Genomic DNA, 21757 nt, shown 5'->3' on the forward strand with positions numbered 1-21757 from the left:
CGGCAGTGCTGTACTATATTTTGTGAAATACACAAATTAACGTAATGAAGTAATGACTTGTAATTGTATAAGTAGTTTTTTACTCCTAGAGCTGTATTAGTCAGTATTTAAAAATCTGATAGTATAGCTTTATGACCCCATATCTGAAATTTAGCAGAACATGTCACCCATGTCTGAACTTTACTAGTGCTGTGCCACTGTTGATTTGTTTGCTCTAGGAAAACTAAAAACGAATACGTGGCCAACGTATAGAATAAAGGTTCGATGTTGGTCTCATCGGGACTCTTTGCAAAAGGTAAAAAAAAAATCAAGAACTTGCACACTGCTAATAAGAGAGCTTGCTGTACAGTTTAAAAACACAAGTGGAAAAAAACAAAAACTGGTGCAGTAAGTGTAATGGAGCTTGTGAGAGACAAGTTGCCAAAAAGCTGTGTTTGTGTGTAATTGATTCTCAATTTGGGATGGAGTGAGGGAGTGATGTGATGCTATTCATCTTGCATCGGTTTGAGACTGCAGCTGACACCCTATCGATCACCGTGCGCAACATTAACTCTTTGGAGCCGAACCAAGCTTTGCAGCAGAAACCTTGCCTCTTCCTAATTTAACCCCTCAACCGCCAGAGGCTGGCCCCTCTCCAAGCGGCCTTTGTTAAACCACAGTGCTCCCAGGAGGTCCGAAGTTCACATCAGTCACGCCTCACTCCTGTGCACCGTCCAGCTCATGGCACACAGCCACTGATGCTCCTGAGACCTCATTGGACAGACTGCTCTGCCCACTTCAGCAACAAGCCCCGTGATTGGTAATCTCAGACCTTCTCTAGGTGGGCGGGGACATGTGAGTCACTGCCATTTTTTTTTTTGTCTGCTGACGAAGAGGCCTGCGATTTTTCTCTTTTTTTCTCTGCTAACACCATATTGGCAACCATGCTAGCAGAGCAGCCCGAGAACACTGCTGAAGTTGGGCACCAGATTGATGATGGCCACCCCACGTCAGAGGAGAAAACAGTTCGGCATTCGCTGTCATCACAGCTCATTTTCGTCCACATCACAGAGGACATGTCCTTATAATGTACTTACTAAATGATGGCTTAAGCCTGCATGTTATTTACGGTTTCCTGTAAAGGTAACAAATGTAGCATGGTGTTATCCATTAGCTGTCTGACACCGTGCATCTTAATTACCTTTCATCTGAAATTCATTACGTGGCTGAAAGTCACACTCTCTGTGCTGTACTTTCTGAAACCATTCAAACTACCCGGTTTGTGGTAAGGACGATAGCGATAATAAGCATTAGTCATGTATCCATATTTCCTGCTAAAAAGGGAACACAGTTACAAGGATTCTGTGCTGGAATTACTTCTCACAATGTCACGGGTGCATGCTGGCCCTGTGTTGGGGGTTAGATAATGCCTGGTGGCTGTGCTGTTGTATAGGAAGAGCTGCTAAGCTCAGAACCAGGCTCGGTACTGCCGATAGGAAAAACAATAACACGATCTGATAGCCTGGGCTCAAATAGGTTTACTTTACAAAATGTTCTTCTCTGCTTTGCAGCTTCAAATAAAACATGAAACTGGTACACTATGTTTAAGTTCAAGTATATAGCATGTACGCTGCTGCTTGATGGTCTTAGGCATCTTTTACTGTTCTGCTCTTTTCACTCAGTATTTTCCTTTTCTGTGAGGAAACGATGCTAAGGTGTTCAAACATTTTAGTCATTTTGTTTTACATGACAATTAATGCTGACACACTGATGCTGATGTGTTCTGTAGTAGGAGAAGGCAGTCTTTTGCCTTTGTGGACTGTTGTATAGAGCAATAAATGTGGTTAAATGATGAGGAACACCAGACAATATGTCAATTGGTTTGACTGGTAAATGTGATGGATTAGTTACTCTAATATTTATTAGAGTAACTGAAATAGCTGATGTGTGGTGAGCGTTCTGGCGCACTATGGCTGCCGTCGCATCATCCAGGTGGGGCTGCACATGGGTGGTGGTGGAGGGGATCCCCATTACCTGTAAAGCGCTTTGAGTGGAGTGCCCAGAAAAGCGCTATATAAGTGTAAGCAATTATTATTATTATTATTATTATTATTATTATTATTGGCAGATCATAAATAGTTCACCTTAAGGTGTCATGGCTACATTTTTAAACATTTTGATCAATGTGAACTAAACGTTGACAAACTACACCCTTGATTTCTTTTCAACCAAACGTTGTTATACTAAATAACTAGGTTGTTATAAGAGTAAAAACACTACAAGTGGCTCTAAAGAAATCGTTGACCCTCATAACACATGTATTACAATTAGATTTGTTGCAAAACTTAACCATTTTCACCACTTATTTTTTTTTAAAGGTGCCACCTTTGCACTGACTTGTATAAAAGCAGGAGTGAATTTTGGTTAGGACCGAGCGTTTTAAAATCACCTCGTTAGTCAGCATCTGTCGAGCACATTTAGAAGCAGTGTGGAGACAAAAGATGCCAGTGATTGATGGGCACCGAGACTCAACTCCCCTTTGACCCCCTAAGTGAGCTGAGGCTCTTTGGGTGGGTAAGTGAGTGGCACTGACTGGCAGGAGGCACTGGGGGCAGGACTGGGATGTGCTTGCTGGGCAGGGAGGGCAAATCATCATGGTGCCTGCTGGCACTGTGCCAGAGGATAGCTGGTGTATCATCCATTTGTCTCCTGGATCTCAGGATTTAAATGCAACACTTTGATTCCACTGATACTACTGCTGCAAATAACAAGAATTTCAGCTACAAGAAAGACCAACGATATTCACTCACATTTGTAAGAACAGTGTAAAGCAAGTAAAGCAAACTCCCCTGTCTTGAGCATGAATGTTTAGGTTGTCCTGAAAGGCCCTGATAAAATATAAATCCTTTTGTCACGCTAGCTGGTATTCTGACAGAAACCCCCATACAGGACACGTCAATACTCAAGACACTAAATGATTGCGCTCAAGACAATAAGTATTCAAATGCAAACTCCAGCCATGAGCAAAGAAATGTGCTTCCAGGCTTAGAGGTAGAGGAGTGACTACAGCTACAGGTGAGCCCATAAAGCTTGGCTCGAGTTTCGGAGTGTTACCTTTGGTTTCTGCAGGATGTATTGTCTGTGGTCTGAGGGCTGTGCAAAGACTCATTCCATTGCCGAAGTGTTCATCTGCATTGGAAGCACTCTGTGGATCTCCTGTTTTGTTTTCTTTCTGTTAGTAGATTATGCCAGACACCCCAACAGACAATATGATGGGATGACGTGAAAAATCCTTGGGAGCAGCAATTTCTAAGTGCTTTGCAAACATGTTTCTAGAGAACAAAGAATTTCTACTAATAATGACATGCCTGCAGTTGGGAGTTTCCGTATTTGTTGCGATATGAGACTCAGGTGAGGATCTGTCCTGATCTGTTCTACTTCACCACATTAAAATGAGCAGCTATGATGCTGGTATAAGGCGAAGACTAGACAACACAACACCAGACACAAAACAGATGAGACACAAACATATCCATTCTGGTAGCTCTCCCTGCATGCCCTGATGCAGACGGGCATGAAAAACCCCGATGTTTACACCACTGGTGCTGAAGTACTGAGGAAACATCTGATAATCGCACTACTTCAAGAGGTGCTCATTTTAATGCAACACATACAGAACACGCTCTCGTGTATTTCAGCTGAAGTCGTGCTTTATTGTCACTTCCACAATCCATTCGGATAAAAACCTTTCCCCACTCAGCGCACTGAAGTTGATAAAGCCGGTGCGAGATGTGCTGAGGTCCGTCAGTGGCGTGGAGGGCAGCAGAATCAGTGCAAATGGGAAAATAAAAAAGCCTTCATTCCTCTGCCCTTTTACCCACTCCCATCCCTCTCTCCCCTCCCTCTCCCCCTCTCTGCCCCGCTGTGTGGTGCAAGCAGGAGGAATCAATCATTCTAATGTGCCCTCAGCCCAAACTGAGGCAGCTCCTGGCAGGGCTGAGAGACGGAGCTGTCCTGCCAGCCAGCCAACACACTCCGAGTCCGGGGTCCCACGCTTTGTAACGGAGGAGCCGAACCCCCATTAAAAGCTTCAATGCTGCAGAGGGAGGGGGGACGGAAAGCGAGAGAGTGGACAGCTGGGGGATCCCACTGCTTCACTGGGGGCAGTACTGCCCTGCTGCACTCTCAGGGCTTCAGCGCCATGTGTGCCGGGAGGGAGAGGAGCAACGGAGAGCTGGAAACGGGCCAGCGCGGAAAGGAAAGGATGGGCTTTGGGAAAGCCATCTTTCAGGCAGCGGCGCAATGATTCGACCGCCTGGTTAAAAGAAAGCGGGGCAGGCTGCAAGGTGGCTCCCTCAGTCCGAGACTGAAACCACACAGCTTGGTGCTGAAGGTCAGGCAGACCCAGCCCGCGCAGGAGGGGGCTGTGACAGTGGCAGGGCAGACGGGGCCTCAGTTTGAAATCCACAGCACTCAGCTGTGCGGGTCTTTGAAAACGGGCATTAGCATGAGGCATGAGGCGGGCACGGCCGATCGCCTGGCATGACAGCCCTTCCGGCGATCGCAGCGCATCCAGAGCGGACGGGGTGCCGATCCCCCCCCCAACCCCGCCAGCTCTCCCCCACTCCCCCCCGCCGACGAGAGCACGGGCTCGGAGCAGGAAGGAAGAAGCACTGAGAGGGGCACGGACAACGAGAAGACAAGGTTGTTGGGAAAGGATGGGCGGTTTCGCCAAACGCTGACCTGATCCTCACCAGCCCAGCCCTCTGCCCACCTGTACCCCTGCCCCAGGGGCAGTCCTGGATGCCTCACCTTGCAGGGGCGTCAGCCAGGTCAATGCGCAGCACAGTCCGGCAGGGCAACGACGCCCAGCAATCAAATCAGCAAAAACAATGCTCTCTGTCCACAACACACACCGCACCCACACCCAAACCTCCAATTATTCAATCACACCGCTGTAGGGAAGGAGGAAAGCCAGCACTGTAAGAGTTGAGACTGTAGCATCTCAATATAGGTTTTACCTAAACTCTGCCAAACTCTTAATCTGTTCAGTCTCGTCCGGTAGGCAGCACCATTATCCACTGGATCAGAAACCAGCGGCAAAATGAAAGGAGAAACCCATGCTGCTCAAGATGCCGTCTTTCGGATGAAATGTAAAGCAACATCCAGTGCATCCACAACATGGGAGCTTTTTGCAAATGTCATTATGGTGCAAACCACAATAAAAAGTGGCCTACCTGCCTACATTCTGCTGAAACTATGGTTAAAAGTTCAGGACCGCCAAACTATTTTTTTTAAGGAATTCCACATAGTGAGGGAGCTCTCAGAAATCATGTGCTGGTATATGGCTATATCACTCAGATTTGGTAGGCATTTCCTCAGCTACTAAACCTTTCTTCTTCTGGGCCTCTCTGTACTGCCCCCTGATTAACTGGACCTTTCTGGTCTCCAAAAGTGCCTTTACTGTGCTGCATAGTGGGAGATTATAGGATGTCCTGAATAAACTACTTTAGCACTCAATTTGCTCCTCTGCCTATTTGTTTCATGCTCACATGCTCTGTCTTTATCGTAACACATCGGCAAGGCTGAAACAACCATATAGCCTTGCATTCACACAGACAGCCAGGGCTCCAGTCTCACACACTCAGCCTGTCTGTGGGTCTGTGCTGCACTGTGGAGAGGCAGCTGTCCTCACTCCCCTACCCACGGCTTTCATTAGTCAGAGAGAGAGTGCTTGGTGTGCGTGTGTATGTGTGTGTGTAGAGAGGGGGGGGTCACCAGTGTTGACAGGTGGTCTCTGTAAAGAGGGGGTCCCTGAGCTCAGGTTTGACGGTCTCCGGCAGTGAGAGAGAGCGAGAGAGAGAGAAATAAAAAAAAATCCCAGCAGCTGTCGACCTAATTCCTCTAACACGGCGCTTGTGCTCTGATTAGAAAACAGATCTGGCCCCTAATTTACTCCTGACACCAGCTAATGCTCTATATCTCAATCGCAGCATCCCTGCACACACAGCCATTCCAGCCAGGCCAGCCACTGCACACTGTACACTGCACACTGCACACCCAAAGAATACACACTGCAAGGCAAGGTCTGGCAGCACCACAACATGAGGACAGACCACACCACAGCAATGGCGCCGCACGCCTTGGGCACAAGGAGGTGAAGCCAGCCAGTACTGCATCACGACACAGCAGCAGACCACAGCACTCAGGCTGCAACGGCTCTACGGCACAGCCAAACAAGCCGAAAGGCTGCAAAACCGGGTCACGCCAGTGTAGCAACACTTCCAAGGTATGACAGTGTCAGACCCATTCCATGGCCTCACAGCACAAGGTCACGCTACAGCAGGAGACCAGGGCAGGAAATGTCCAGTTCAGACTCACATTAGAGAACAGTAAAGCTACTGCAAAACAAGGCTGTGTCACATCACAACAACGCGACGCATGACGCGGGAAACAGTTGTTATTCTCGCAAAGTTGCTCATCAACTTGCCCTTGTCAGCAGAAGCAAAGAGCCGAGCCTCGACGTGGAAGAGAAGGGGCTGACCCAGCCATTCTGCATATTCCCCATATTCTGGATCACAGGGCTTTTAAGGAAGAAAATCTCAAGTTCTATTATTCTTTCTGCGAATGTTATCTAACTGCAACCAAACCCCAGGAATAAGATTTCAACCTTCCCACAATGAGACCATCAGAATGATTTTGCCTTCATTGACAGTACCTTATTCATTACGCCCTTAAAAAATCAACACACCCCGCAGCAGTCCATCCAGCAGGACATAGCTATAGGGTCCCCGAAAGTGTGCTCTGCTCTCCGACAGTGCTGCCCCATACACATCGGCTTTTCCTCTTTCACACCAGGGCTTTGCACTGTGTGACTGACAAGGAGCAGGGGTTAGGATCACTGTGTCAGCTCTTCCATAAACTTTGCATTTAAAGAAGCCAGAGCTGTTCAGCATAGGGTGCCAGGGGTAACCGATCCTTCTGCTTGGAGTCCTGCGGTCTTTTTTTTTTTAATCGAGAAATGCCAGATAGTTTTGTTATTCCCACCCAATTTGGAATAGCCAATTCTGTCTTTGTTTGTCATCTCGGCTGCTCACAGCTATGAGCCCCACGACCACACACAGGAGAGGACTCTTCCTTCAGCTCTCCCACCTTGGAGCCTCTTGCCTTTTAACGTGTCACACTCATGTCTCGGCTCTGCCCTGCAGGATCACAGCCGATCGCCAGAGAGGTGCCTTCATCAATGACAGCAACACACGCTGCTCTCTAAAAGGGCTATAGGACTCCCTGTGCAACCAAGAGCTAAGAAAGTCTTGGCTGACTAATCCCACCCCAACGGTGACGCGCAGCCCTGCTCGGAAAATACAGGATAGTGACGTGACCCAGCCTCGAACCCGGGATCGCAGAGCTCAACCTGCTCTGGGGAGCGCCTATACCGGTGGAGCTACTCAGGATCGCCCAGATGTCATGCTTGCAGGCCACCAGAATGACCTTATACTCTATCTCTGAGGCAGAACCACAGGAAGACGAGATCGGGAACTTTCATGGCAGTTTTCATAATGTCCTGTAGTTCTGATTCTGACCATAAAGCCAGGATTAAAACCCCTGTTTGTCCAAACTCCTCAATAATAAAGACTTGGAAATAGTATGGCATAGGAGTTAATACTAAATATAGTAAATGATCAAATCAGTTCAGTATTTAAGAAGAGAATAAAAACCAGAAGACCCAATGGCTCTCCAGGACCAGGAATGAGCATCATTAGGTCATCACGTTCCCGCAAGAGTTCTGAAAGTGTAGTGGTGTTAGCCAGTAGTAACTGACTGAACGCCACCCTGGGCTTGACCGATCTAACCTCCCCAATGTCCTTCCTTAATTCAAGGGGCGAGCTCACTTCTCCACCCTGTATTGGTGTCGTTCCTACACATCGGCTCCTGCATGTCCCCCAGGTGGGTGCAGGACCACCATGGTGGGAGATGTGGGTCCCCACCTGAATGTTAAGCACTTTGGGTTCTTTTGGTAAGAAAAGCACAATACACTGCAAGGAATTATTAGTTATCACTGTATATAATAAAAATTCATATATATGTGGATATGGCTTCTACAACCCAGGTAAAATGTATGTTAAAAGTGGATGGACATTACAGTGAAAGTGCCCAATCACCATGCCAATTTCCTCCAGCAAGACTGCATGGGGGTACTGTCAGAGAAGCGTGGAGGAGGGGGGCCAGTGTAGGGGTGTCAGGTTGTGTGTGGTGTGTGCAGACAGCAGTAGCAGCAGTTTGCAGAGAGAGAATAAAAGTGAGGAGCAATGCCAAGTGTGTCCCTAGGGAGAGATTGAGGGGGACAGAGAGAGAATAAAGAGGAAATAAAAAGAGAGTTTCGAATGCACAGAGACATGCACCGTAAAATATATACACACACACACACGCTGAGACATACACAATGTCAAATACGGCACATCCAGACATGGAAATGCACTCCCCATCTCATCACACACATGATGAAACATGCATCTTGCAAATGTGTGAAGTAGCTGTAATAATACTCACTCACATGCCTCGTGGCCAAGAAGAATGTAGGTGTTTTATTTATCACAACACAGGTACACACAATGATGAATTCTGCAGGATGGAAACCCACATACATTTCCACAAGCTCACACATTGTCCCTGAGAAACACAGAGGCAGAACACAGCCACATGGGAGCACACCAACCAGGAGACCGCCACGAAACGGACGTGTTGAGGCACACGCCAGCTCGTCGGCTGGCCGTTGGAAGCTCACGAGGAAACCTCTGTAGCAATCACATGGATGTGCCCTCTGATAGACGAGCACCAACGAGGGCACACCCACGAGCATGCATGGCAGCACGACAGCAAGCACGGGCCTGCACACAAAAGTGGCCCAGAAACCGAGTGTGTGTCAAATCACAGCGTCTTGGATGCGCGGCACCGAGCACACACAAACACAGAGCACCTCAGCAGCAAAAACTTCAAAACCCACACAGAGCTCCACACAGGAACAGACAGCCAAGATGGTGGCAGCAATAAATGTGCTCTGAGGATAGATCTTGTGAATCAAGCACAGTGGTCCATCTCACAGCGCTCTCCACTTCCTACGGAGAGGGGAGGGTGGGGGGGGGTTTTGGTTTTGCCAGCTTGCTTCATGTGTGACAGCTGTGTGCACGTGCCCAGTAGTTTGTATATGTGTGCGCACCCTGGTGTCTGTATTACAGAGTTTTTGTAGGCCTGTCTCTCTGTGAACCATTGTCTGTCTCATTGTATGTGCGCGCGTGTGTTTTTATGTTATTTGTGTTTTGTTCTTTTCGGGAGAGCAGTGTGAATGCGGTATGTAAATGAGATGGTTATTACCGCATTGCTCATCAAGCAGCGCGGAGGAGACATTAATAGGCTGATGAATATGCATGTGAATTTGTTAATTAAGTTAATTATTCTGCTGAAAATGCATTCGTCTTCCAAGGACATCTTCCCCAGGATTTCAACCTGCTTCACTCATTAGTCATGCAATATTTTATACGAGGAAGATGGGGAGAGTGAAGGGGAGAAAGACAGAAAATTTAAAAACAGTTTTAAGTTTTTAAAAAGAGGAAAATGAATAAGAAAAAATTAGGAGAGGGACAGAAGAAAAAGAGCAGCACACTGGATATGCCTTTGATGGAAGATATATTACAAAGGCAGATTTTTGCTCTAAGCAGATTTTGTTTTAACATTCTACACTTTTATTTTCACTCTTGCTAATTTTAAATGATTTTTTCACCATTTTTGGCTAATTGCTTATTAAACCTCTTAAATGAACTTTTTGTGCCAACTTTCCAACACATTAATTAATTGTTGTAGCCAATTAACTGTCGTTGTGCAAATGAGTTTTAGCACAAATGGTCCTGCCGGGCCACCAGACAGCCGCCAATCTCCCCGCAAGCGAGACTTCCCAGCAGCCTCTGCCACTTAAAGAGGCCGCATCTCCACTCATTGTAAAGAGGCACGGGAGGCACATTCACCAGGGCTGAAGAGGCACTGGAGACTGTTTGAGAAAGGCAGTCTATCGACTCCAGTTACAAATGCCAAGACCTTGACTTCGGTAAGGATACACACTACCTGCACACTGAAAAATTCAAAGTTCTGACTTCGGCTTTAAGACGTCAACACCATGCATTTCCCCAGTGTTAAGCAGCAAAACATTTGTCTCTTGACTTTCCAAGGCATTATTATAGTTCACATTACTAGAAGGAAGATCGATGACTTCAAAAGCAGACCTTTGACTTTGGGTTTGATATTCTGAGCTTAGGGATCTCTTTCAGGTCAAGTGATTCTTGCGTGGCTAACGCAAATCAAACCATCTTAGTGGACAGAGCCCTTTGGTTCCATATTTAAAAGCCATTTAGAACGCTTCACCTGGACCAACTCTGTATAACTGATCTGCTTGATTACACATGTTTTTAACCTGTTTCTTCAGTTAATCCTGACTGCCAAAAATACCCGACTTCAAAAACTTTCCGCATATAGACTTTAACACAGCTTCTCCTCCACCTGCCTGCTGTTATTTCTGACACAACAGCACAGTGTTACACACGACAGACGCACTATAAGCCGAATATCCTTCCGCAGGAGATCACTTGGTTACATTTCAGGAAACACACTGGAAAAAGAGCATCTCTGACGCTCAGAAACTGGTACAGGGTTGATACCAATTACAAATCCCTTCTGACCTTTTAAGAGCAGAAAGCAAATTTACAAATACGTCCCAATTAGTAAACCGTAACCAGTGTGCCTGTGGTTAATAACTCAGCTGGAACAAAAAAGAGAGGGTTTTTCTCTGGGAATCCACTGATCTAGAGAAAAACAATACGTTAACTTAAGTATTAAGGCACAAAGGCTCTTGGAATAGTAATGTACCAGAGAAAAAATGGCTCTTCTTTTCAAATGGGATAGGCTGCTACAGATGTTTTGACTTAAATCTGTCAAAATAAACCTCTACATAGTTTCCAATGAAACATAATCACTGCAATACACAAGAAACAATTAGACATTTGTAAGTTCTTTAGGACCAATTTTTTAAATCTATCACAAAGTAAAAGTAAAAAAAAATATGCAGTACAATTTCTCATTTATAAAGGTTAAATATAATACAAAGTCACAACATAAACATGTTAGTATGGTCACTATAAAAGGTTACTAGTGAAATAACTGGAAAAGTGGTAATAGGATTTAACTCAAACAAAACATATCCTTCTCATCATTATGAAAGCTTTCATCAACCTTAGAAAATCAGGAACTTGTTGCTAATGCAGCACAATCAATAACAGATCTCTGAAAAGCCTTGACCTGGTGCAGAAAGACAAGAGCCAGTCACAATTTCCACTAATCACGATGTACAAGGATCTGCTGAGACTCAGAGACAAGCCCAGTACAGCAAACATTTTCCCTGGCTGAAGATGTCTCACTCCTGCTGGAAAAGAGTGTTGCAGTCAAAGAATCCCAACACCAGGGGGCAGCAGAGAGCCAAGCAGACAGATGCCATTCCCTGGGCTGCTTTACTCCAACATGCTCAAAAAAACAGATCTGCTTAAACTTAAAACTGAGATGTCTACCGAGGGACGCGACTCATGTATCACATGCCCTTAAAGGCCAGGACAGTCACTCCAGTGAACATCTTCAGGATTAACAGTCAAACATGAGCCACAGAGGTGGAAACTACAGGTTATTGTATTTAAGACTGAGGACAAGTGGCACGTCTTTACACAAAAGGCTGTGGGAGTCTGGAACAATTGCCCAACCAACTGTGGCACAGCTTAGGATCCTACAGGAAATGGCTAGACAAGTTTCCGGAGCCACCAGCAGCAAAGCAACTAAGTGAACAAGTTGAGCCAAACTGCCTTCTCTGTTTAATGAACTATCTTGCTTGCTTCCACATACTTTCACAGCACTCCGCTCTGGGACAGCAGAGGAGGTCAGCAGGAATAAAATAGGAAGCAGCATTCACGGTTTCAACCAGGCACTGCAGGGGTCACTGAACCGCAGCCCATGCCATGGCTCCAGCAGGCCCTCACTGCCAGTGGTTCATCTGACTTGTGTCCTCATCACATTGAGCCAGCGCCCCCTGCTGCCTGTACCCTATCACAGCAAGTCTTACTATACTGACGTCATTAGGAGGGGCTTCCATTATTCCACTCTCTGAAAGGTGTGGCACTCTTTGTGTCTTGAAGGCGAACAGCCACTGAAGAATGAGTTTGACTAGCCACTCGAATGCTTTAAGAAAAAACAGGGCTGATAAAGGCCCCCACCCTCCCCAACATCACATCCAAAAAACCTCAAGAAGAAAGCACTTTTCATCTAGGTTTCCCATGTTTCTTAGGGCAGCAGCTTGCAACAATCAAAACCAATATCAACTACTCCTTCTGCTTGCTGAGGGTCGTACTAGAAACAATAAGGTGAACTGCAGGCGCTCAGAAACTGGCATTTCAACAGCACGAGAACAATAGCAGCCCTGTTCCTCTGGACTATCAGAAGGTGTGAACGGGGGACTGGCATTCATTAACAGCTGTTAGCGGGAGCTAATTCTAAGAGACACAAGGTCAGTTTCAACCCCCCCATCCTGCTGGCCACCCTTTTCCAGTTTCTGATTCTGATGTGCTTTGTGAAGGACAGATCACAGTCATTTGTTTTTCCTAGGTCACTCCTGGCTAAAAGAAAACGGGCAGGTAGACAGCCAGTCCCACGTTCCAAAAGGCGCAGGCCATGACTGCCATATACTCACTTTAAGAGCCAGTACACCAGCACAGCACAGGCGTTTGCTAGCTGCTGGTTTTTGCTTTGAAAACACCCTGAATCAACACCTCCTCCACTGCCACATCCCTGGTGCCTTCTTCACCCTTAGTTAAACGACTCCCATGCCTGTTTCACCCCACTGCTGTAAACCATTTACCAGTGACTGAGTACTGAGGATCTCTGACTGTCCCCAGACGTCTACCAGCACTACTATCTATCCCTGCAGCCAAACTGGGAACAGGAGATGAACATCACAGCAAGAAGCAGCCCCTGGTCAGATCCGTAAGTGGCAGAAAATGTGCAGGACTGGAGTGGGGAGAGAATAGAACCATTTGTCCTCATCCCAGTGCAGCACACCATGGAAGACTCCCACAGCCCAGTATGAGCAGAACTGGTTAAGTGAAAGTAACAGATAAAGGACAATATGGGCTGAAGGGCCTCTTTTCGTTTGTAGAGATTCTGACGTCCTAAATTGCTTAATCTGTGAATCGGGTTCCCCAGCCAGAGTGTAGGGTGAGAACAGACACACAGAACCCACAATCCCTTTGATCTTAACATCTCCCTGGTTAGCTCCCAGTAAATGTGTTTCAATATCACTACTAGATAAGCTATTTAATAACATGCAGAGAAAAGTTTCTTTTTTCGGTTTGTGATATGATTTACATGTATTTCTGTCACCCAATCAATAATGCTCCTGGATGTGGATCAGCTGAATTTGAAATATATCCTGAAACCAACCTTATTCCCTCCTGCCGAGAGCCTGAAGACCGAGCACTAACAATCTGACACATTTCCCAACCCAATGGAGCGTCCCGTAAACACACAAAAAAAAAATGCAGAGCAAACAGGAGCAAACTGCCCCCATTGTGTCCGTCTAAAAGCCCCACTGCTGATTCTGCTCATCTGCCCCCTCTGCCAGCCCCTGCACCGGAGGGGGGGTGCTACAATGAGTTGCCCCCAACTGTAGGTGTCCCTGCACAGAGGGTAGCCCTGCGAAGTACCCGCTGATTGATGGCACTGCTCTGGCAAGCAGCCTGTGTCCTGCCTCCCTCTCCTGCTCCTTCTCCTTTATCCCCTGCTTTTTGGCACTCATTTCCCACCCCTCCCTTCAGCTCTCAGGGGGCTCATTAATTACTACCCCCCCCCCCCACACACACACTCACACACCCACCCTTCCCAGATACACACATTGTGCATGAGGGCAGGTGAGGCAGCTCCTCAAAAGGGTCTCTCACCCTGGGGCTCAGCTGTGTGTGGGGGTCTCCATGCCAGTTGCAGTGGGCATGTCTGTATGCGTGCCAATTAGAGTGAGTGTGTGCGTGCCAGCGAGGCTGAGAATTAGTGTGTGTGGACACATGCGAGCCAGTTACGGCGAGCAAGGGTGCCTATCTGTGTCGTTTCAAGGTGTGCGAGTCTGTCGGTCAGAAAGGTTGTGTGCTGTGTCGGTTTGCAAGCGTGTATTCATGGCTGTGAAGGGCGGCTTGAATGACTTGCGTGCCTGCGTTGATGTATTTTTGTACCCATTTTCACAGGAGTCTATTTCAGAACGGGTAGGTGCTCATGTGTTCGTGCTGTTGCACGTGGGTGTACACACACCTGTCCAATTGAAGGTGGGCTGGTGTCTCCCAGTGTTGCACATGGTTGTGCATCTTTCTTCACGCCAGCTTCCTTGCATAACTAAGCAATATTTTTTGGTATGCATGGGTACATGTGTATGTGTCCGGGTGGGTGGATGTGTGTGTGTGTCTCTCTGTACCCTTACAGCACTGTGCATATTGCAATAGCTGCCCATAGCTGAGTTCAGTGAGTGTTGTTGAAGCAAAACCAGTCCAGATCTGTCAGCTATCAACTTGGTGTGAAAAAGCCTGCCTCAAAGTCTCGCAACATTGGGTGTCTGTACTTTTCCACACTCAGAAGGAACTTACAGATCAGAAAGAATGTCATTGCTGTGAACTCGGTGCATTTTTAATCAGCTCTGGTACTGAGAATTTTAGAAGTTTAGCATGAAATCAAGAAAGGAAAAAAGTTCATTCTAGGCAAGAAACAAAATAGATGGGTATACTTTAGGAACATGATCAATGTCAGGATTAAAACACCCCAAGTTGCAAGTCCTTATTGTTAATAATTATAATAATAATAATTGCTTTCACCTATATAGCACTTTTCTGGACACTCCACTCAAAGCACTTTACAGGTAATGGGGACTCCACCACCAGTGTGCAGCCCTACCTGGATGATGTAACAGCAGCCATAGTGCGCCAGTACACTCACCACACATCAGCTAATGAAGCCAATTCATAGATGGGGATTATTAGGAGGCCAAGACTGGTAAAGGCCAGGGAGAAATTTGGCCAGGACACCGGGGTTACACCCCTAATCTTTTCGAGAAACGCCCTGGGGTTTTTAATGACCACATAGAGTCAGGACCTCGGTTTTACATCTCATTCGAAGGACAGCGTCTTTTTACAGTATGGTGTCCCTGTCAATATGCTGGGGCATTAGGACCCACATAGGCCACAGGGTGAGCACTCCCTGACAGCCCCAATAACACCTTCCAGCAGCAACCTGAGTTTTTTCCAGGAGTCTCCCATCCAGGTACTGACCAGGCTCACACCTGCTGAGCTCCAGTGGGCTGCCAGCTGGGAGCTGCAGGCTGATACGGCTGCTGGCGTTAAGAGTACAGATCTATTCATATTAGACACTACAGGAAATCAGATTTGAAGCACAGTTTGTTTATAATTCTACTACATGTTTTCTGTTCAGATGTATTGTAATCATTCATCTCATTTGCTATAATTACTGTATAATGTATTGCTATGCTTACTCTATAATGCATTGCATTGCTGGATTCTGTGGTTTTCATGATGTTAGTTTTGCACCAGGTATCTTCTCTCAGTTCTGTAACTGTGTCTCCTAGAATAAAGAGACCAGCATGATAGTCCATAACAGTTAGGTCTGCATCGTAACCTCACAGGCAAAATCCACCTGCTTGCTTCATACATTTGGGTTTGTCAGTGATCGGCACCTGATCACCAGAACGTTTTAATGGAATGTCTTCAGAAAGCAGGAAAAAGGAAGTGCCAGAGACAGTCAGGAATCTGCGACCCTTGATTCAGAATCTTATTTTAACACGAGGCCATCGATTAGTGCTTTTGGCACCCATGGGCTGAAGGTGACTCTTGATTGACAGATCTGTGGAAAAGGAGATTGTTGTCTCTTTCTGTAGGAGTTGGGGGTGGGGTGGGGGGTCTTTACTGGGGGAGAATTTCCAGTGAAACCAGTACTGTATGAGGAGAAGAAGGGCCAGGGAAGGCTAACAGGCATGATGGTTTTGAACCATTGACGTGCTTAGTCATTTTCCTGAGACGACGATGCCTAATGGCGGGCACAACTTGGGCGCCATTATCTAAACAAATGTGCCGTATAAAAATATTTAAACCATAACGTTTATTACAGACAAAAAACAACTTTCCTGGTAAAAACGTCCAAATTATCTGGACCCGAAGGCGGCTTACCTGAAGAAATACACTTTGAATGTCTACACGGAAGGTGGTATCTGTACACAGATGTCGCTCGGCTCCAATACTACAGCTCCGGTGGCGACTCCTTCACCGGGAACAAACCCGCCGGGAGCCGTTATGTCTTTCGGACGGCGTCATGGCGAGGTGACTCTGAATAGTACATTTTATTTCCAAAGTCAAGGGAACGGTATAATGGCACAATATATAAATCTGCATTCGACTCGTGAGTGCAGAGACTACGACCCCGGCTTCGCCAGCACTGAGAATTAACGGAGAATTCGTCACCTCTTGGCCTCGTCTGATTTTAGTTTGGGGAAGAAAAAAAAACCTGGCTTCTCAAGCTCCGACGAGATTGAAACTTTCAGACAGCTGCCGAGCCCCCTCACGCGTTGGTTTGCGGTAAGTCTGACGAGCTGCGTCTAGTTTCAGAGGCGGACCTGCGCCGGCGCCGGAGCGATGTCTGCCCCCCAGCAAGGTGAGCTCTGCTTTGGGCCGGGCACCGCCGCCGGCGGTACACAGCCCTGATTGGCGCGTTTGTTTTAGTATCGGCTTACCTGATCCAAATAAACACCGACTCATTTCGGTGAAGGGAGTTTAAAGATCGAAGTAAAGATACTCCCATTTTCAACTTTCTAGGAGGCGTTTGAAAATGCCTATGGTCAAGAAAAACTCAAAGCACAAAATCTCTTAAACCCCGTGCAGTCAGTGTAATAAACGCAATCGAACATTTTTTTCATGGCCAGGATTATTGTTTGTTTTTTTTAACGTGTGTGTACTTTTTTGGGTTTTTATGGCGATGCAAAAGGCAACAAATTCCACCCTTTGGATGGACAATAAAGTTATATAATACACATATTAAAACAGACTTGCATTTTGACAGCATTGCATTTTTTTGTGTCTGACGCATAAAACGTATTAAGCAAAAGGGTGTTTAAAGATGTTAAAGTCGCTGTGACTAGTAAGGTTATAATACTGTTTTCAATACATCGGCCAACCGACAGAGGGTTTCTATCCTTACAGGTAAAACAGAAATGAACAGGGTGGCATTTGTACGTCTCTGTGGTGCCCTCTTGTGGTTGTCTTGTGTCACGGCACGCCAATCCACTGTGGTTCACTTCTGAAGAAGGAAGATGTCCCCAAAACTGAGAAATTTATAATAAATTGTTAAGTATCTGGGTTGAAGGCAGGGGGGTATTCTAATTAAAGCCGAACTTTCTACTGCAGTCCAGATTGCGACCAGAATGCGGTGCCTTCCGTAAGTTAATATGATATGATAATATCGAAGAAAGCAGGGATGACATTTTACAATCTGTTCTGGAGATTTGAACAGCAATTAACAGTAGGTGGCTGGCAGAGCCTCCTGCGCCTGCTAATTTAAATTTGATCCCGCGATTCCGTTGTCGGTGTTCGCTTATTTAATATTCGCTTTAATATTCATCGACTTTCCGCGCGTTCGTGAGCGATACGATACAGTAAAAACGGGGAGAAGAAAGGTGTTTTGATTTCCGCCTGCCCAAGGATCAGAAGTCGAGTTTGGAGTTTGGGGTGTTGGGGTACTGTTCACGTGCTCGTTCCTGAAGTCCCTCTGGGTTAAGTCTTCCGATCCGTTCGCGGGTTCCAGGGGTCGATCGCCATTTCAATGGAACTGCGTTACAAAAGTGTTCCCGGCGCTGGGCACCGCTGTGCAGTCTCAAACCCTTTCCTGCAACCCCACTCACTGTAGCGAATCTTGCCACTAGCTAGCTAAATCAGGAAACCGCAGCAGGAAATAAATCATCTACGTGTAATGATCAGTAACGGGTTCATGCGGCATTAAGTGGTGACACGAACCCAGGGACACAGGTGGAAACTAAGGTTTAATGCATTTAAAATTGAGGAAGGGAGCCACGTCTATACACAGAGGGTAGCAGGGGCATGCAACAAGCCGATACCCGGCGTCTTTCAAGAAACGAAAGAAAACTGTGGATCCACAGCTACTACCGAGTTCGCTAGGCTGAGTGTCCTCCTCTCCTTTCCAGCTTTTTATGTTCTGGTGTTGCTCTTCGGTTCGTGTTGCGTTTCAGTGTGCGAGTATCTCGCCTTTTGAGCGTCTGAGGCGATAAAACATGCGAGTGAGAAGCTGCGTCTTGGGAGCGAAATGGTCAGGAACAAGCAGATTCTGATCAACACATTAAAACATTGCAGAGGGGAACCCAGGCTAATTTGAAGGGGCCCTGAGATGCAAAATTAGAAGGAGAGAGACTATCTGGAAATGATCTATGATGTTTGTCCACTTGAATTACAATTTACGTGCTTGAGAAGAAATTGCGGAGATGATTCGATCAGACAATTCGTGTAGATGAGATTAAAATAACTTCACAAAAATGTGAGAGGATTAAAGGTGTGTGTGTGGGTGGGGGGTAGTTCTCCTGATGAGGGGCATTGTTGCATTGTGAAACTCGTCAAAAGCCATCAGAGCTGATACTCTTTCACAGCTTTCCGAATTCCAGTCCGGCGCCACAGAGACGCAGGTGAATTTGTGTTTGAAAGGGGAGAGGCGTCTTCATTAACGGGGCTCCGCGTCACTGAAACTCCTTTCTCTCCAGACTGCCGAGCCGCGGGTCCAGAGCCCTCGGTCCTCTCTGCGTGGTGGGAGTCGCCAGAGCCAGTTCCAGCCGGAGACAGAGAGCCAGGCAGGTAAGGACGCGATTCCCTCTTTTCTAGTCTCCCTTGCAAAATGCAAGCTCTGCTACCCTCCCGGTCTCCAAGTTCCGAATGGCAAATCCACGGGTTTGAAGGGAGTCCGTGAAGAGCCCGTTTTCTGCCTCGGACAGGTAGCGTTGCGGTCTGAAAGAATCGAACAGGGGCTCTGGAGCGAAAGGCTCATATATTATTATCCTACTAGAATTTACCGAGACCTGCGAGTCGGCTGCTGGTTTTCGTTGGGAATTGTTGTACCTTCTCATGAGTTTGCCTGTCGAAGACTTTTCTCCGGCGTGATGGGGGTGTTTTACTGATAGAAAGTTTTGGAATGCTGCCTTTTCCACCCACGGCTGTATCGATTTTCTGTTGTTTTTTTTCTATTAAACGGACAAGAGAGTCCCACCTCAGAGCGGCCACTGAGCGGTCTAGAAAGAAGGGTCGTTCATGTTGGGGGTATGAAATACTATTTCCAGCTTTGTTTTAGGCTTAATTTGACTGACGGCTCGACAATTTAATTATCCACGCAGATTGTAAGCGAGCCGGACGATGAAAATGCAGTTCCCCTCAGCGGCTGCCACGTTTTCCTACAGCGGGGCGCGCCGGGGCTGTTTTTCGCTCCCCTGCCCCGACCCCGGGTCCGAGTGGCGCAGCCAGCGCGCCGGCGGCCGCCCGTGGCCGCTGTCCCCGCCGGTCTGGCAGCCCAGTCCGTCCAGCCGGGCCCCAGACCTGTGGGCTCCCGGGCCCATGTGCTATAGCAGGCCCAACTTCTGCAGGGGATCCCCGTTACCTCCGTTTCAGAGCGGGAGAGCGCACGGAACCAGGCAGGCGCACCAAAACACACATAGCCAAACAGGATCACACGTAAGCAAACTGAATCGCAAGTATACTGTATGTATTTCTGAGACTGATGTGAATGTGTGATGGAGTCGATCTTCAAAAGCCAAGTTACGACCTCATTTCCTCTGCCTAAAGCAGGGAACTCGCACTCAGTTCCTGGAGGGCCTAGTCTCTTCTGGTTTCTGTTCCAACCTGCGTTGTCAATTAGTCAATTAACCTAATTATTTTCTAAATTAGACATATTTAGGATTTTTCTTGAGGTCATTCGCAAATGATTATTCAAGACGTTTAGTAAAACTAGTTAACTATAAATCATCTTGGTGCCTGCTTAGAAATATTACCATTATACAGCTAATTAAGTGATTATCCCAGCTAATTGACTAGTGTCACTGGCAACAAGGGTGGAACAAAAAACAGAAGACACTAGGTCCCCCAGGAAGTGAGTCTGAGACTCCTGGTCTAAGTTTTCTGTTCTCATGGGTTAAGTTCGCACTGTCGGGGTGTTTCGCGAAACCCGTTTAGTTTACTCCGGGCATTGTGATGACATTAGTGGGTGAAACCAGGTGTGGAGTCAGTCTGTCCTGTGCAAGAGTGAGACCCCAAACAGAACCCCTCATCGTAGTCCTGGGTGCCCTACAGGGTTTGAAGCCCAGCTTCTCCCAGGTCCCAGGCCACAGCGGCGCTCCAGGACCGGATACCCCTGCTCCAATCCACGGCCGCGTCTCAGCGCGAGACGACGCCCGACAACTGCCTGCGCGGTGTCCGCCGTGGGCTCGAGACCACCGCATTCCCGCCCGCGACGCCTTCGGCGGGAGCAGAGCCGGAGCCCTCACCCTCTCTCCTGCCTCCTTTCCTCAGGGCTACCCCGGGCCGCCTGGCACGCCCCTGTCCAGAGGAGAGCCCCGGAAGACACGCCCGGAGCCCGCGATCAGCCGCTTCTACAAGCCCTCAATGTGCGAGGACCCCTGGGCCGGCCTGCAGCCTGTGGCCCGCGCCCCGGGAACGGACCACAGCTCGGGGAGACCCCTCTCCCACTGCCGGCCTTAGCTTTGGGAATCCCCACACACCCAAACAAAAAGCCGAGACCGGAAAACTGCCTTCAAGGCCCACTTTGCCCGAGCAGGGGTACAGAGGACACCCGGATTTCAGTGCACTGTGCGGTGCCCCCACGCTGCTATACACAATAGGGTTCTGCCATGACAACGAGCAAGGCCAAAGGTCATCACCTCGGCAACGATATGGAACCACTATCGGCGTACAGCACAGCACTGCACACACTTAATACACAACCTGGGACTGAAGACGTAGGACCCGGAAGAGGGTATAGACAGTCAACAGGGGATTTTATTTATTTATAGAATCAATACACTATGTGTAATTTTAAAAACAATCAATGCTTTATGCAATTGAAAGGTAAGTCTTTAACACCATGGGCCATACAGATTTGCTTTGTGCAATGTGATCTGCATCCAAAAGTCAATCATTAAAAGAAAGTTGTGCCTTCCCCATCCCGAGTCGCATTCAGTTTTATGAAGTGGGCTTTATGAAGCACACTTAACGCTCTCAGGCCTGAGCTTCTGCTTTATCTCCCATCGGCTTTCGTCTGTGAGCGAAGCGCGGGGGTCTGCAGCACTGTCTGTTACAGCTCTGCCTATTCACATCCAAGACCGCCGCTGCAACCTGCAGGCTCCACTGCTCAGGAAGAGCAGGGGCAGGGGCACGGAGGAGAACGTCCATCACGATTAGCCAGAGGATGAAGGTTACAAACAAGGAGAAAGTTGCGGAGCTTAATGCGAGTAGGGAGCTGCATCAGCGTGTGTAGGCTGCAAAGGAACAAGTAAAGGTTTATTACCTGCTGAAAAGAGAAGAAACAATGTTTCGGTTGCATCACACACCCGAAGAAGGCTCCACGGCCTAAACGTTGTTTCTTTTCAGCACAGCTTATTTGAATA

At 47.4% G+C, this 21757-nt stretch overlaps 1 protein-coding gene and 1 long non-coding RNA gene across 4 annotated transcripts in view; one reads left to right on the forward strand and one right to left on the reverse strand.

Moving 5' to 3' along the window:
• LOC148638669 (uncharacterized) overlaps positions 1-17350 on the reverse strand; it is a 61344-nt gene extending 43994 nt beyond the window's left edge. For both annotated transcript variants that reach the window (XR_015930915.1, XR_015930914.1), the window contains exon 1: positions 16281-17350. This is a non-coding gene — a long non-coding RNA (uncharacterized LOC148638669). The remainder of the gene's footprint in view (positions 1-16280) is intronic.
• A 27-nt stretch (positions 17351-17377) lies between these two features.
• On the forward strand, positions 17378-21313 carry LOC148638671 (M-phase-specific PLK1-interacting protein-like). 2 transcript variants are annotated; one of them, XM_088622590.1, is made up of 3 exons: positions 17378-17541; positions 18872-18962; positions 20664-21313. In XM_088622590.1, exons 1-3 carry the CDS (start codon positions 17528-17530, stop codon positions 20850-20852), a joined length of 294 nt encoding a protein of 97 aa, XP_088478716.1. In that variant the 5' UTR covers positions 17378-17527; the 3' UTR covers positions 20853-21313. The 2 variants fall into 2 exon arrangements, with proteins under 2 accessions (XP_088478716.1, XP_088478715.1); XM_088622589.1 differs by lacking the exons at positions 17378-17541; positions 18872-18962 and adding an exon at positions 19459-19829.
• Positions 21314-21757: the final 444 nt, after the last annotated feature.

This window comes from Lepisosteus platostomus, chromosome 28 (assembly GCF_059453375.1).
Source record: "Lepisosteus platostomus isolate fLepPlt1 chromosome 28, fLepPlt1.hap1, whole genome shotgun sequence".
Taxonomy (NCBI): Eukaryota; Metazoa; Chordata; class Actinopteri; order Semionotiformes; family Lepisosteidae; genus Lepisosteus; species Lepisosteus platostomus.

Coding starts and splice junctions, on each gene's coding strand:
- LOC148638671 (XM_088622589.1), top strand. CDS start 19,515: ATGAAAATGCAGTTCCCCTCAGCGGCTGCCACGTTTTCCTACAGCGGG. Junction 19,830..20,663: donor ATAGCCAAACAGGATCACAC/GTAAGCAAACTG, acceptor TCCTTTCCTCAG/GGCTACCCCGGGCCGCCTGG.